At 34.1% G+C, this 18,762-nt stretch overlaps 1 protein-coding gene across 5 annotated transcripts in view; it reads left to right on the forward strand.

The window, feature by feature from the left end:
- Positions 1-18,762, forward strand: part of LOC143236804 (ras-related protein Rab-37-like) — an 80,878-nt gene that overhangs the window by 31,648 nt on the left and 30,468 nt on the right. For all 5 annotated transcript variants that reach the window (XM_076475377.1, XM_076475374.1, XM_076475376.1 and 2 more), the window contains one exon: positions 814-924. In XM_076475377.1, the coding sequence (XP_076331492.1) occupies positions 814-924 (111 nt within the window). The remainder of the gene's footprint in view (positions 1-813; positions 925-18,762) is intronic.

Genomic DNA, 18,762 nt, shown 5'->3' on the forward strand with positions numbered 1-18,762 from the left:
CCCAGACACTGCGTTTGGGACAAGTCTTGGAACATTCCCATGTTCAAAACATTAAACCGACTCAGAATGAACTCAGGTAATGCAGAGTAGTAGAGAAATAACACTTGAAGGTAAGGGCAATACACAAAGTGAATTTGGTTTGAAAATGATATAAATGACCAAAAATAACATTGTTCGAAGTGTATATTTGATCTAAGAGTGACTTATTCGTCCTTTCTGATTGGCTGGTCGAGGACCAATCACAGTGATTGTACTCTGAAACGATTCATTTTCAAATAATAAAAGAGTAGCTTTCCTTTGTATTTCCTTTTACACTCTTCTTCCTTACCATTTCCATAATTATTTCCAATGCTGTGTGTTTGTGAATATATACACACACATATATATATATATATATGTAAAAGAATATTGAAAGTCAGTCTAAGGTATAGGCTCCCATTCAGTAGCAGAGCGGTATGCCTGCGGCTTACCACCGCTAAGAACCGGGTTTCGATATCTGTGATGGACAGAGAACAAATAGCTCATTGCATAGCTTTGTGCTTAGTTCTAAACAACCAAACAAACTAAACTATAATCATCCGAAAAACTAGAACAAATTACCAATTATGGTGAAGTGACGTCATTCTAGTTTAATGTTGGAGATGCTTGCAGCACCACCACACTGTGGTGGCCTCTTACAATCATACCTCAGATTGTATTTTTATTTAGTCAAGTAATAAGAATGGACTTGAAAATTTCTAGACAATTATTTATTTATGTAATTAATAAAGATTACAAGGTTTCATATTATTTGTTACTTATTTTACTCGATAGACCATCCTTGTTGGCGATAGTGGTGTCGGAAAAACTTCTCTTTTAGTCCAGTTTGACCAAGGAAAATTCCAGACTGGCTCATTTTCAGCGACTGTCGGGATCGGCTTCACGGTAGGTCATTTATTTCACTAAACCTAAGGTGGCGTTTTACAATGGTTTTTATTTTATTAATTCTCTAATTACCGACTTGTTACCTGTACCGTTCAGTACTGCTGGGGTCCATATGTTTCATCATATTGAGAGAATTTACGTTTCTACTTGTTGTAAGACTCAGTGTAAAAAATTGTGAGATATCAGTTAATATCTACAAGAAATTTTCAGGGAGAATTATTAGAACCAACAGCATTATTCATGGTAATTTTGGTCAAAGTTTTTGTGTGACTCATATTTTATTAAGACCTCCCAATTTACAAGTAGATATTTGGATTTCTAAAATGTCTACTAACAGTAACTTTTGCTCCTGAAGAAGAAAGGTCCGTCTTATGAAAGCGCCCTGGTTATAGGGTTTTTATTTCAGTAACTTTTAAATAGATCGTAAAACTAGCTTTTTTATTTTTAATACAAGTAAAAAAGCCTTTTTGATTAAAATATTCAGTTCAAGATGTACTTTTATTAATCATTAATTTCGAATGATCCATGTACTGCATATTAATCTTTTGTTACACAAAAAATCGGGAAATTATTTGTACATATTTATTCTGTAGCAAAGATAAACTGTAGGTGGCGCTCAGAGCAACAAAAAATAATAACTAAAAACAAAACTCGCAGAGCCGTAATTTGTTGTTTAATCTATCTACCAATTTATATATTTATTCAAAACTGCGGGATTTAAAACCTTCCTAATGACAGTGTGTGTAGGGAGGTGTATCTAAGCAAGCTTTTCCTCTCAGATGTATCTTATTTTTCCCAACATTCATAAAGCCTCGTGCCAGCAGACAGATGGGTTTAATAGATCAGATACGTGAACCGTTGTTTCCTAACGTTAGGGTTTGGCTTTTGTATAGGACATTATATTTTATAAAAACTTTTGAAAATGCTTTGTTTTTATTATTCTCCATGTCTCTTATTTTACCACTTGTTGCTACCTTACTTATATGTGTTACGATATATAACTATTCTGAGCTGTATTATTTTAATTTCTGTAGATATGCCCTTAATATGAAAGCTGGACGTTTCTTTAAATAATTATAAGTAAACTTTCGAATATTACATGTTTCTCATTAAATCTTATGATTTTAATATATTTTCTACGATTTCCGCTAATTCATTGACTTTTGATGTTTTAGCTTAATTTAATCCTAAGTTTTTAGCTTTTTTTTCTTCTTCTATACTGTTATTTGTTCATTTTGCACTTCGATATTCTTTCTTACGGTAAATGTTAGTTAAATATCTGACGTTTTTCTACGTCCTTAATTGTAATTATGGATATATGAGTTTAAGTTGTATTATAGTTTATAATACTTTAACTTCTTATTATTTCTACTTTTAAGGTTATTCTGATTATTACATGCTAACTTTAACAGTTAATTTTGGTAATATTACTCAAATTACCAGACCTATAGCAGAAGTTTTGTATAAATATTAAACTTTATAGGGATCACATTGTTTAGAAAATCATTTATTCAGTGTTACTATACAGAGGATTTGCTTGTTACAAAACCTCGTGTTCAAGGTGTTACCTGTCAAGAAACAGAGGTTCTGCCTTTATTTTTCTCTCAAAATATAGTCTATTTATAAACTCGTGTGTTCAGCGTGTTTAGTATTAAGATACACTGGATCTGTCTTTGCTGTTCTTTCACTCTGAGGGTTATATTTTAGGTTAATTTTTATTATAATTCATTTGAAATGTGCAAAGATTGTGACATTTTTAATTCTTCATTCAAAATGAAATTAAAACAACGAGTGAACATTAAATCAGCAAGGTTATTTCATTAATGTGATGTCTAGGTTCTTACAAGACATTAATATGATGTACAAGTTCTTACATTAATGAGTTGCATATGATGTTACAAGTCATTAATGTAATGTATAGGTTCTTACAAGACATAATACGATTACAGGTTCTTACAATACATAATATGAACTATAGGTTCTTATAAGACATTAATTGAAAGTATAAATTTTTACAAAACACTAATGAGATATATGTTCTTATAATATATTTGTGTGAAATATTGGTTCTTAAACAACATTAATATGATATACGGGTTCTTACAAGACATTCATGTTAAATATAGGTTCTTTCCAAGTATAAATGTGATGTATATGGTCTTACAATATTTTAATGTGATATAAAGACTATTACAAGTCATAAATATGATTTATAGGCTCTTACAAGACATAATGTGAATTACAGGTTCTTATAAGACATTAATGGATAGTACAAGTTTTTACAAAATATTAATGGGAAGTGTCAATTCTCAGAAGATCTTAATGTGATCTGTAAGTTTTTACACTACATAAACCATATGTACAAGTTCTTACAAGGCATTAACATGAAGTCTAGGATCTTACAAAACATTAATATGAAATAAAGATTTTTACAACACATTAATGTGGTGTATAAGTTCTTACAAGGCATTAATATGATGCATAGGTTCTTACAAGATAATGTGATGTAAAGGTTTTAACATTAATCTGAAGTATAAGTTCTTATATAGCATTAATGTGAAGTATAGGTTCTTACAAGAGATTAATGTGATGTATAACTTCATATAAGACATTAAAGTGAAATATAGGTTCTTAGAAGATTATTAATGTGGTGTTTAAGTTCTTACAAGTCTTTAATGTGATGTGTATTTTCTAACAAGACATTAATGTAAAGTATAGGTTTTTATAAGACAATGTGATGCATAAGTTCTTAATGTGAAGTATTGTTTCCTACAAGGTATTGATATGAAGCATTTGCACTTGCAACACATTAATGTGATGTGTAAGTTCTTACAAATTATTGAGTGAAGTATAGGTTCTTACACGACAGTAATGTGAAGTACAGGTTTTTACAAGATATTAACAAGTTCATGAACAGCATTAATCTTATGTATAGGTTTTTATAAGACATTAATGTGAAGTATTGTTTCTTACAAGATATTATTCTTAGGTACAGACTCTTACAATGCAGTAATGAATGCATATATTCATACAAGACATTAATTGAAGCGTGGGTTCTTACATGGCATTACTCTGAAGTACAGGTTCTTTAAAGACAGTATGAGGTATAAGTTCTTGCAAAATATTAATGTGATGTATAGGTTTTTAAACAACCTTAATATGATATATAGGTTCATAAACAATAGTAATGTGAAGTGTGTGTTTTTAGAATACATTAATGTGATGTACAAGTTTTTACAGGACATTAATCGTATGTATAAGTTGATAAAGGCATTAATGTGATGTGTAGGCTCTTAGAAGGCATTGGTGTGATGTGTGAGTTCATGTAAGACAATACTATGAAGTATAGTTTCTTACACAGAATTAGTGTGAAGTATAAGTTCTTACAACACCTTGACATATAGGTTCTTACAAGACATTAATTAATGTGATGTGTAAGTTCATACAAAACATTACTGTGAAGTATTGGTTCTTACACAGCATTAATGTGATATATATGTTCTGACAAGATATTAATGTGAAGTTTAGGCTCAGAAACATTGATGTGGTGTATAAGTTGCTACAAAACATTAATGTGGACTATTGGCTCCTACAAGAAATTAATGTAATGTATATGTTTCTTCTAAACTTTAACATGAATTATAGGTTCTTCCAAGAATTAACATGATGTATAGGTTTTTACAATACATTGATGACTAGGTTCTTTCAAGACATAATGTAATGTATATTGTCTTACAAGTCCTTAATGTGATGTATATGGTCTTGCATATGGAATAACACTTGGGGATCAAGGTAATTCATTAGCTCACCACAAAGTTTGCATCATTTGTGTCAAATGTTTTAGACAATAAACTAAAAGCAAGAAAAAGTCTTTGGTTTTTGGAATTCCAGTAGTCTAGTGTGAGCTGAGTAATCAATGCAGTTATATAAAGTTTCCATGCTTTTCATTGTGAATGGGACAGCAGAGCACAAAATCAACACTGGATAAAGAATTAATGGCCACATGTAGTCATCCTGAAACCAGGTTGACTAGACATTGAACGTAAAAGTTAACTTGATATAAAGAGAGTCCTATTACATCTACTTTATAGAAAACTGGGTTCAATGAACCACTTTGTAAAAACCTTAGACGAAGATAGTGACTGTTTCAAGTGTCTGTGTTGATAATTCCCAGCTCTTTCAGAAGAGAAACTTAAAGAATTTTGGATTAGGAAACTGGGTTCAGATGAATAGTTTGAAATGACAATGAGAAAAGTTAAAAAAGAAGCGTGAATTGTCTTTAAGTATGTTATTGACAACTTTTTAGGAAACAACAAGGATACAAATTACGAAAGTATTGTCAATAATATGGGTGGTAAATTGAAAGAGTTGGGTCATAATATAAGCTGGAACGTTCATTTCTTACTTATTGATTATTTCCCTGAAACCTCGGAAATGATGGCAGTCAGCGAAGAACAATGGGTGTAGTTTTATTAAGACAGGGAAGGTGGAACATCACCATGATGGTTCATTACTGCTGGTCATTGAAACTAGATGTTCCAGACTCAGTACATGAAAGAAAGACCACAACACCTAGTTTTGAGACTAAAAGACGTAGAGTTCATAAAAAATCAGGATGAATAAATATACATATTCGTTTGACATCAGTGTTATTCCATTTTTCAATTTGTTTTAAAATATTTGTTAACAAACATTATAATAAAATAAGTTCATTATGGTAAACGAAATAATAATTTGATCTATATATTTTTTCTTTCCGTTTGGTAAAAATCCTTACGTGATACAAAAAAATGATGATTATTTCGAAATCTACTCAGCTGAATTATAGAGAATCTGTTATTAAAACCAAAATAACTTTTATGAATTTAATTTCGCAGGCTTGTGTTATTAAGTCCTCCACGGGTGATTTCCAATTATTCTTGAGGTTTGTTTCGAATGTTGCGCAAAGCTACACGAGGGCTTTCTGCGCTAGCCGTCCCTAATTTAGCAGTTTAAGACTAGAGGGAAGGCAGCTAGTCATCACCACCCATCGCCAACTCTTGGGTTACTCTCTTACCAACGAATAGTGGCAGTGACCATAACATTATAACGCCCCACGACTGAAAGGGCGAGCATGCTTAGTGTGATGGGGATTCGAACCCGCAACCCTCAGATTACGAGTCGAGTACCTTAAGTACCTGGCCCTGCCGGGCCTAATCTTGAGGGAGTCTGTTGTACACGTTGCTTTTAACGTAACAAAATACAAATATTCATTAATAAAATTTTATTAAATAATAAAATATTAATAATTATACAATTATGTGAATCGCATGATCCGTTTAAACATTTATGGAGTTACCAGTAAGGAAGTTTGAAAATAATCATCAAAAAAGAACGAAACAGTTAACAGGGTATCATGAAATACTGACCCCTCAGTGGCACAGCTGCATGTCTGCAGACTTGCAACACTAAAAATTCGGGTTTTGATACCCGTGGTGGGCAGAGCACAGATAGCCCATTGTGTAGTTTTGTGCTTAATTCAAAACAACAATCACCTACATGCTAATTAAGATTCATGAAAATAGATGCATATTAGAGATTCCATCTAGCACTAAAACGAAAACAACGCCAAAGAAAGAATAGGGTTAATTTCACTTGCGTGTCTTGAAAACATTATTTTTATGTTTCTTGTAATGTTGTGAATTCCGGGCTTAATCATTTCAGAACCCTGAGCGCTATGGAAAATTTGTTCCGCCTTTCTTAAGCTATACAGAACATATGAGATATATTATACAACCTGTAAATATCGGAATAATTCACTATATAATTATCATTACTAATAATAAAAAACACACATTTTTCTCTACAGAAAACATTGTAAACACTTTATGTTCTTACTCTAATAATTTAATGTGAAAAAATTAAAAACTCTTTGTACCCCATTGAAGTAATACGTGGCCTAAGAAAACATTGTTATCATTGTAAAACACAAGTGAGTCAACGATGTTTATGGGTATCGTTGACTTAGACCAGTTATATATGTCATATATATCTATTTCTTGAATCTTGTTTGGTGCTTTTTGTCATGGGTCGCTGGGAGACGTGCAAATACACCAAGTATGTTGGTTAATTTAGGCCTAAATATTATAGATATCTAACTGAGTATTAATTTTAATACTAAGGTTTATAGAACGTGGTTTATAATATTTATAAACATTAATTCTCATACTCGTGTAGTGCTGTTATACAGTGTAGTTTGAAAGTTAACATATACGAGTTAATGTATATGTAGTTTTACGTGTTTTATAAGTTATTCATTACAATTTAATGAATGACATTTTTATTGACAGTTTTAGCTAGACGCCTGACGTGAATGTTTTTATTGTTTTTCATTTTTTGTTATATCTTTTAATTATTAGGATTAATTTAGTTTCAGTCTAATATGACGTAAGAACTATTAAATAATTATCCATATTAATGGCGGGATTAATTTTCAGGCTTGATTTTTACAGTTAGTTGATATTAAGCACAAAGCTGTACAATGGGCTGTTTGTGCTTTGTCCGCCACGAAACAGCAAAACCCGATTTATAGCGTATAAGCTCTCAGATTTATCTCTGAGCCGCTGTATACGTCGTCGTCAACAAAGCTTCGCTCTTCTCGTCTTCTTCTCGGCTTTCCCTCGTGCTTAAAAATTCGACAAGCCATTTTTGCACAACAACAAGTTCTCGAACATAATTAACTTTTCCGTTAAAATGTTCAAAAATAACCAAGAAAGGGGCAAGGAGAAATAAGTTAAATTTATTAAAACTCCTGTTTTCACAAACCTAATGTACTTGGTGGTTAGATAGCTCGATTTACAATCTACGGTCTCAGATTTCAATTCCCATCACCAAACATTCTCGATATTTCAGCAGTGGTGACGTAATAATGTTTCGGCCAATCCCACTATACATTGATGAAAGAGCAGTCCAAGAGTTGGCGGTGGGTGGCGTAGACTAGCTATCTTCCTTCTAGTCTGTTATTGCTAAATTATGGAGGGCTAGCGCAGATAGCCCTTGAGAAGTTTTCGTTGAGTTCAAAAGTATAAATACATAGTGACAAACTAAGCCTAATATATGGTGGTACATACATAACTAAGTCTAATATATGGTGGTACATACCACGTATACATAAATAGCGTTTTCCATAAAATTTCGACTGTCGTGGTCTAGTTGACCTGACGAATTATTTTAATAAGCGAAATATTTTCTATTGGCAGGACAAAAGGTGAATCAGAAATGTCTCTAGCTCTAAAACCGCAAGGAACAAGTTAACAGGATTGTAAAAAACAATAACAGTCTAACGTGATTTGTATCTTAAAATTAAGATTTACATCACACACTGCTAACTAGCATGGAGTATATAATACTTATATCCTGTTAATAATTTGTATGAAGTATATAAGAATTATATCACACATTAATAAGTAGTATGAAGTATATAAGATTTGTTTCACAGTTAATCCTTTTTAGTGGCTCTGTGGTAAATATGCAGATTTAAGACGCTAAAATTCTGGTTTCAATACTCGTTGTAGGCAGAGAACAGAGAGTCCGTTGGTTAACAACTGCCAAACGAAAATAATTCAAAGTTATAGAACACAACCTTTGATTTTAGCTTTAAAGAATTTATTTTAACCAGCCGAGTTTTGGTTTGATTTGTTTTGAATTTCGCGCAAAGCTACATGAGGGCTATCTGCGCTAGCCGTCCTTAATTAACAGTGTGAGACTAGAGGAAAGGCACCTAGTCACACCACCCACCGCCAACTCTTGGGCTACTCTTTTACCAACGAATAGTGGGATTGACCGAACATTATAACGCCCCCACGGCTGAAAGGGCGAGCATGTTTGGTGTGACGGGGATTCGAACCCGCGACCCTCGGATTACGAGTCTTTTTATCCAAAAAAAAAGCTGTCTAATTACCTGAAACACATTGAACTATTCAACTCAAATTTCTTCTTTTGATCGAAAGTTCTTCCTTCTACAGTTTGTTTGAAAATTATTCCATCGACTGATTTCTTACATCAAAATCAGAAAAGACAATAGAATTGCTGATATGTGTAACAAGTATATACATATGTTGTGTGTCTTCTTGCCTTCAATTAAAAATACAAGTTTTTCAAAATATTTTGTGTGTTTGTGGAGATTCGATATAAGAGATAGCCACAAGTAAACTAACTCATCCAATGGCAGTAGCTGGTTCTGTTTATAATATGTTGTTATACCTATATGGTTTGGGTTTGTTTTGAATTTCGAGCAAAACTACAAGACGACTATCTGTGCTAACCGTCCCTAACCCGCGACTTTCGGTTTATGAGTCGAGTGCCTTAACCACCTGGCCATGCCAGGCCGCCCTACTATCATACTGACTGCTGTGTTTCTGGGAAAATGTCTCATGGTGATATTTATAAAGCAGTGTATGTGTAACATATACAGCTGTTAGACAGGACATTGTCTTTAGGTTGTTTCCAGGCATCTCATGGATAGTTCAAGGGTAGTTTTTACGATAGCTTTGAATAACTTATTTGATTGATTATTATTACTATATCATTTATATCCGTGCGAACAATAACTTACCAAATAATTATTAATTAGTATAAAATAATATCACGATTGGTTAGGAGGCTCATGTAATGACCTTCAATGTTCATAAATGTAAGCCCGGCATAGCAAGGTGGTTAAGGCACACGATTTGTAATCTGAGGGTCGCGGGTTCAAATCCAAGTCATACCAAACATGCTCGCCCTTTCAGCCGTGGGAGCGCTATAATGTGACTGTCAATCCTACTATTCGTTGGTAAAAGAGTAGCCCAACAGTTGGCGGTGGGTGGTGATGATTAGCTTCTCTCTAGTCTTACACTGCTAAATTAGGGAAGGCTAGCGTAGATAGCCCGCGTGTAGCTTTGCGCGATATTAAAAAAGCAAAACAAACCAACGATAGTAGGTTCATCTTTCTGGACGATTCAGATATTTGTTAAATGTTCACAAGAGAATAAATGAAAATCTCTCCAGGCATAATTTGTTTCTAACTCTAACAGAGACGGATATATTTAGAAAATTCTAGTTACATTATTATGTAATTCATTTTTGGAAAAGAAAGGCAGAATTAAAATTACTATGTTAACGTTTCTAAGAAAGATATTCTTTAGTTTTGATTTAAGAAACAATTCTGTTTAACTTTATTGGTAACTATCTCTATAACATGATATCAAAAGCTGGCTTTAAGTAATTTTTCACAGGACAGTTTAATGTAATAATTATTAATAAGTGGCTCTGGGCTATTTATTTTGGCTAGTACTATTCTCTGAATGCCTTAGGCTGTTATTTTGGCTTGTAACATTCCCTGAATGGTCTCAGGTTGTTTCTTGTGGCTAGTACCATTCATTATAATCAACTATCGATGTCTCTTTGTTTTGTAAAGCTTTGCTTCTAACAATAAACAAACTGAATACTTCAACTTTAAATTACACTTTCTAAAGCATTAGTGGAATTTATTACGACGTCGGGTACATATTAATTTATGAAAATATTATAGGTTTGTTTTAATGGTTTTAATATGTATCGATTCATTTCTTTCTATAATTTTTAAATCGTTTATTGAACTGTTTGGTCAACGACTAAGATGTTTGAATAATCGTTTCTTTGAGCCACAATCCTTTGATGAGAATAATTCATACGATTGACGCTAGGATGTCTCTTCATTCCTCTTTTTATTCCCCCTCTACATATGCAACAAATGGTCGTTAAAACTCGTAAGAAAAGTAAAAAGGTTTATGGATCTCATTATTCTAAAACACGTTCCCTATAAAAAGTCAAATATTTTTCATTATTATCATAATTTTTATATGAAGATGTGATTTTGGATTACAGGTCAACACCAATTTCATAACTTGAGCACGATGAGTTTTCTCTTTATACACAAGCTCGGCATGGCCAGGTGGGTTAAGGCGTTCGATTCGTAATCTGAGGGTCGCGGTGAATCCCCGTCGTACCAAACATGCTCGCTCTTTGCCGTTGGAGCGGTATAATGTGATGGTCAATCCCACTATTCGTTGGTAAAAGAGTAACCCAAGAGTTGGCGGTGGTTGGTGATGACTTGCTACCTTCCCTCTAGTCTTGCACTGTTAAATTAGGGACAGCTAGCGCAGGGAGCCCTCGTGTAGCTTTGCGCGAAATTAGAAAAACAAAATTATACAAATGTTAACGATTTGGCCTAAGATAGTTGTGTAAATAACTTAAGATTAGTAACATACATTCTGGTTGAGACTTAAAACAAAATTTAAAACCCTGAAACAAAACAAATAATGTTTGTTAGGTTTACTACACTTCTTTTTTTATAATTGCTTTATTTCTGTCTTTGTTCAATCCACTTTCCAGAAACACACAAACATGAAAGTAAATAACAACGAAAATTATGTTTCTTTTATTGCGTGTAACCCAAGAACCTATTTCTTAAGTTCTAATTCTATCAACAAGCTAGTGTGTCGTTATAGAATATTATATGGGAAAGGTATCTTCCATTCCTAAGCCTTACTAATAGAACACTAGTAGTCTTTTTATGGAATTTAACGTAACTACCTTCCCATTAAACTAGAATATGCTGAGACACTGAGGCTAAGCCTCACCTCTTCCCACTTGCATATACTTATCTGTTTCAATCAGGACATATTCCTAGGACTTCGGGAAATTCGAACCAGGACTAGCATCATGCATCGTCATTACAAAAATAGCATAAATACTAAGTGTTAGATATCTCAGTTTAATTAAATGCGAAATGTTTATAGCAAAGTACAGAAATTTCCTAAAAGCACACAGCTTATATTACTTTTACTTTGACCAGTACATTATTCACGAATATTTATCAGCTAATTTCAACTATGCTCAGAGCTCGGCATGTATAAATTAAGCAAAGAATCAGCTTACATTATTATTTTTCGCTTCTCTAGAACTACAATTATTTACTAATACAACTCTTAGTTTAATACCCCATTACTGGTGTTTTATTTACTCAATAAGCAGTTTTTCCAGCAACGCGACGATGTTATATTATAAAGTTATAATGTTGCAGAAGGACAACTACAATATATGAGAAGAATATAAAATGTATTGATATGTAGTAATATGATACAATAAAGGCATTACAACACCACTGGAAAACAATTTTAATTTGCTTTTTAACAGTATGAAAGATTGCAAAACAATAAACGTCAAAATGACTTTAATGTCATATTTATACTCAGTGTTACACCTTATTATTATGAGATGAAAGACATAGGCCTACCTTGAACCCTAACTGTATGACTACAAAGATCACGTAGATGCTCTATCAGCTCTGAAAGACATAGGCCTACATTGAACCCTAACTGTATGACTACAAAGATCACGTAGATGCTCTATCAGATAATATTTCTCTTCATTTTCGCAGTATAATCATCCAAACTTTTTTCAGTTCGCGACACAAATTTTCAATGAATTATTATCGAGGATTTAGGGTCACTAATAAATTCACCTGAGCAGCATAAGTTGAATAAAATGCCCTAAAGATATGCATAAAGCTGATTAATCGTCTTCCATTAGAAAGTTATATTTCATACTATTGTTCTCCTTTACATTACCGTCCTACATTGCTGTAAACCTACCACTATATTTAATACGTTTCATTGACTATTCCTCGTAATCGTTTCCTCACAAACATTTTTCGGCGGTTAACAAAAAGAGGATTTTTGTTCCAAAAAATTTAAAGCTATCACAAAGCCCCATTTTTGTTCCCAAAATCTCTCATAGAACTACCCGAAAAAGTTCGACTTTTATTCCCAAAACCTCTCCTACAACTTCCAAAAAAACTCGATATTTATTTTCAACTTCTCTTTGTTCTTGGGATATTCTTCCATTATTTCCCCTAATATTTGTGATATTTTCTTTGATTTCAACGACTGATCATGTCAACAAATGAAATACAAAGGGTTGATTGAGTACGTTACATTAAAACTATTTTGAATATGCAAATAATCAGTTTACATCACTACCACAGCCGATATAAAATCACGGTGGTATGGAATGTATCAGAACTAAAACTTGACATTTTGGATATTTGTAGATTTTATGATACCACCAAAAATTGATTTGCTTTGGTTTGTTTTGTTTTAAATTTCGCGCAAAGCTACACGAGGGCTATCTGCGCTAGCCGTCCCTAATATAGCAGTGTAAGACTAGAGGGAAAGCAGGTAGTCATCACAACCCACCGCCAACTCTTGGATCTTCTCTTTTGCCAACGAATAGTGAAATTGACCGTAACATTATAATGCCCTCACGGCTGAAGGAGCGAGCATGTTTGATGTGACATTGATTTGAACCCGCGGCCCTCGGATTACGAGTCGAGTGCCTTAACCACCTGGCCATGCCGGGCCGATTTGCTTTGGAGAAGAGTATATAGCAGCGATTTCTAACAAAACGTTTATACATTCAAATCATAAAGATATGTTCAGATCTATGATTTCCAAGAGAGAAATATGCCTTGTACTTAATAGCATTAGAAGACAAAGGAATGGGAATCAACATGGTACACTAGGACTATTCAGAGAGAGACTAGCGTCAAGCCGTCCCCCAACCAAAGTGCACCATTTTGTAACAGGCCAGAGTCCACAAATATCAAGCTCACTGTTACACGTCGTCCATATGGCTCACACAATAGTACATAATATAATGAAGAAGGATCTCCAGTTTACAAAGTGGCGTAAGTCGCATGTAAACAAGTTGCTTTCATATTATCCTCATACACTAAATGGATTGCGTAAACCACAGGGGTGAGTAACATGCTTTGGACGTGACAACCTTACAATATAGCAATTTCTAATAGAAGATACACTGCGGGGTTACTTTCAATATATACTGTCGTCTGATAGAGCATCTCTAGACTTAGAGACAGGGACTTTAATGACGTAGTGAGACTCCAAAAATAGTTTTAAAATAACGCATTAGGCTTTTGTAGCTGTAACGTTACTATACTCAATCCACATTTAATGGTGGTTAACGGTTATTATACTGGTTAGCAGTTATTATGGTGGCTAGCAGTTTTGACGTGTAAAGTTAATATTTTTTCTTATTGTACTTACACAGTATTGGTTGTAATACAAGTTGTTTTTACTCAGGGTTTTTGTTTTCATAGTAAATCGTGAATTTTGTACATGCACATAACTAACAAGTTTTGTTATTTAGTTTTATGGCGCACCCAAGAGACAATTAAGGTTTGTAACTTATAGACATACGTGTATGTGTAACGCAATGAATAGTCAACAAGGTTCTAGTTTTCCTCGTGAAGTAATAATAATCTAGTTTATGTAGTTGTGAGTTTCAGTGTTTATAAGACTAAAATTCAAGGTTCAAGTCATGCTGTGACACTGCTCAGCCAACCCATATGCGGCTTTGCTTTTAAAAAATCAATGAATCAACCCTATCTCTGAAGAACATAAAATTAATCCATGTTTACATGCTATTAGCTTTTTGTTTATTGAGTATGTATATCTATGATTCGCCGCATTATTGCGCTATTTAGTATATGAAACATGAACATATATGCGGCGCCGTGTTATTTCGCTCACTGAGAGAAACTACTGAATGCGCTGTAGTAACTTCTTGCACAGTCTTGGAGCTAGCGGGATCAAACTTGGCAGGTGGACCCACGGTGGTACTTATATATATATGGCTAACTTCCTACGAAGAGGATACTAAAATGTGCCAAAATGCGCCCGCCAGCAAGACCACCCAGGCATGATGGGTAATACGTTTTCAGGGCAGTTGAACCAAACTGGCATCAGATTGTCCGTTTTTCTCCACCTTCCTCGAGATCCTGGGAGATGCTATGTTTGAAACTGTGTTCATACCATATATATGCAAAAACGGCTCGTTTGGGTTGAGAAAATATTTTACGTAGAAGAGCGAACAACGTTTCGACCTTCTTCGGTCATCGTCAGGTTCACAAAGGAAGAAAGAGGTAACTGATCGGAAGCTGACCACATGTTTGGAAGGGGTTGTGTAACTGAGTGTCGGAATGTAGAGGGCGGTGTTAGATGTTTGAAAGGAACAACTAACCCCTAATTTTGTAAAGGTAAAACTTTCAAAAATAATTTAATAAATACACAAACATTATCCAAAATTTACAGAAAAAACTAGTTAAAGCCATGTTGAACACAAAATACAAAGAACTACATGATTTACAAAAACAAAAAATGAACCTAGACCATCAACTGGCATGCTGCATTAACCAGAGATTTACGGACTTATACAACGAAACATAAACCAAATCAATATTAAGAACGACAGAGACAAAAAGATCTGCCACAACAAAAAACTAGAAAAATTAAGATACAAATAAGAGAAAAGACATCAACACGACAAACCGTTGACAAACCTCATAACAGATCCGACCAACAATTAAACACAGACGAGATACATCTACTTAACAAAGGACTCAACTTTGCAATAGCACCTAGGTACATTCCAACCTTAGAAATAAAAACGTTCAGAAGATCTAGCCAGGAGACTTGTGATACTTTCTACAGAAAACAAAAACAATAAAACACCCAAAAGAAGGTTAGGTTTTTGGAATTTCGCACAAAGCTACTCGAGGGCTATCTGTACTAGCCGTCCCTAATTTAGCAGTGTAAGACCAGAGGGAAGGGAGCTAGTCATCACCACCCACCGCCAACTCTTGGGCTACCATTTTACCAACGAATAGTGGGATTGACCGTCACATTATAACGCCCCCACGGCTAGGAGGGCGAGCATGTTTGGCGCGACTCGGGCGAGAACCCGCGACCCTCAGATTACGAAGCGCACGCCTTAACGCGCTAGGCCGTGCCAGGCCCCAACCAAAAGAAAGAAGACAACTTAGATAATTTTATTGACATCCAACAGCCAAACTTCCCAGGTAAAATTAAAAATTTATATTTTCCAGAAACACCTAAAAACAACATCTTAAACGATTTTTTCAAAGAATTTTCTCACAAAACCATCAACATAATTTCATAAAACAGAAAACTAAAAAACAATCTTACAAAAAGAGACATTAATTCCATTAAAAACCTAAAACAAGACAAAAACATAAACATTCTAAAAGCATATAAAGGTAACGCTATAGTCATAATGAACACAAATGAATGCATCCAAAAAATGAAGAACATCCTATCAGACACGAACAAATTTAAACCAATACACACAAATCCAACAAAGACACACGAGACGCAACTAAACAAATTACTACTAAAAATGAAAAAAGCCAACACAATTTCACAAACACTTTATTCCTATCCACGTGAAACCGACTCACACACACCACAAATATACGGCATCCTCAAACCTCATAAACTAGATTGCCAATACGACCAATAATGTCCACATATGAATCGTTTAATTACAACTTGGTAAATACATAACATGGGCATTCTCCAAATATGTAACATCAGCCAGCTCATTCATCAAAGACTCTTATAATTTCAAGTCTAATCTAAATCAACTTAATCATAAAGCCTTAATGGCCAGTTTTGATGTTATATCCCTCTTTACAGAAGTTCCAACCACTGAAGCCTGCAAGATAGCCTTAGAACTCTATATCCGAGACCCTAACCCATCAATAGACATTCCCAGCAACCAATTAGTAACCTTCATAGAATTCACCACGATGAAGACAAACTTCATGTTCATCAACCACAACTACATACAAACAAATGGCTTAAGCATGGGCAACCCAGTATCACCAGTTCTAGCCAATATTTTTATGACACAAGTTGAAACACAAGCAATTAACACGGCATTACATCCACAACTATACTGGTACAGATATGTAGACGACACGATTGCGGGATTCATATCTACAGAACACACACTTAATTTTTTCAATTACATTAACTCTATACATCCCAACATTAACTTCACATGTGAACAGGAAGAAAGCAATCAGATATTTCTTAACCTTAAAATTACAAGAACCGATACACAATTCAAAACAGAAATCCACCGAAAAATCACCCATACTGACTATACATTCCTTGGGACTCAGCACATGAAACAAAACAAAAATTCAACATACTAAGAAACCAAATAAACACAGCCATAAAACTATGCTAACCAGATAAAATTAACGACGAATTAGACAAAATAAAACAATACTTTATCAACATTAATAAGTTTCATCCACAAACCGTAGAAAACATATATGCACACACCTTGACAGAAAGCAAAATCAACCAACAAAAGTAAATATATCTCACGAATCAAAAAATCACGAAACCATATACTCCTGCATACCATATATTCCTGATATCAGCAGACAAATAACCAACATTTGGCAAAAACTAGTAACAAAATATGACATTCCAGTTAATACCAAATTTATTCAAAAATCAGGCATTAAACTGAGGTCTATACTATGTAGAAACTACACTGACAAACACCACATCAACATTATTTATAAAATACAATGTGATAACTGCCACGACTTCTATAATGGAGAAAGAAGTAGAAAAATGGAAACCAGATTCAAAGAACATAAAAAAGTCACCTTCACACGTTTTCGAACACTGCAAGTCAAATAAACACAACATAACCTTAGAAAACACTCAAATACTAAATAAAGAAACAAACATAAATAAACGCAAAATTAAAGAAGCCTTACTTATACAACTTAAACCCAAAATAAACCAATATAAAAAACGCATTTATACCTATATTGAATATAATAAATAAAATTATATATTCAAACATCTAACACCGCCCTCTACATTCCGACACTCAGTTACACAACCCCTTCCAAACAGGCGGTCAGCTTCCGGTCAGTTTCCTCTTTCTTTCTTTGTGAACCTGACGATGACCGAAGAAGGTCGAAACGTTGTTCGCTCTTCTACGTAAAATATTTTCTCAACCCAAACGAGCCGTTTTTGCATATATATTTCTCTACAAGTGGGTTTTCTCGACATCACTGATTATGTTCATACCACCTTTCACATGCTAGTAAAACAAAACGTGCTTAGGTTAGTGTTTTAAAATAATTCATTTTTCGGCTTGCCCTCCCCGACACACACATTTGGGGTAGCTAAATAAGTAATTAGGAATATTGAAGAAGATTAATCCGTACATTGGACCTCTGTAAATTGTGAGGGATCCTTTGAAGGGGGGTAATTTATACTTATTTCACACAATGACTCATAGTCCAAAAGGATGGTGAAAACTGTAGATTTTATGCTAAAAGCATACCAATTTACACACGAATAGGATTTCATCTGGTAATCAAAATTATATGTGGACTTACTAGGCCCAAATAAAGCAAGATTTCTACTTTTATTTCAAGGCTTCGGTGGTTGTGACCAGATTTCTCCATTTGCAGGAAGAGCAAAGAACACTACATGAAAAGTGTTTGAAGGTCTGATGGTTGCGAGTTCGAATCTCCGTCACACCAAACATGCCCGCCCTTTCAGTCGTGGGAGCATTATAATGTTACGATCAATCCCACTATTCGTTGGTAAACGAGCAGCCCAAGAGTTGGCGGTGGTTGGTGATGACCAGCTGCCTTCCCTCTAGTCTTACACTGCTAAATTAGGGACGGCTAGCACAGATAATCTTCGTGTAGCTTTGTTCGAAATTCAAAAAACAAACAAACAAACAAACCAAAATGGTCATTCCTATACGAAACTTTTGCATTAAAAAAAAAAAAGTCCGCACGTGAAGTTTCAATGTTTTCAAAAGAGAATTTGAGCAACAGAAAGATAAAATTGTAACTGTTTAGTTAGCCTATTTGCTATTCTGAAATAATAATTATATTTAGACAATACT

Source organism: Tachypleus tridentatus, chromosome 13, assembly GCF_004210375.1.
Source record: "Tachypleus tridentatus isolate NWPU-2018 chromosome 13, ASM421037v1, whole genome shotgun sequence".
Lineage (NCBI taxonomy): Eukaryota > Metazoa > Arthropoda > Merostomata > Xiphosura > Limulidae > Tachypleus > Tachypleus tridentatus.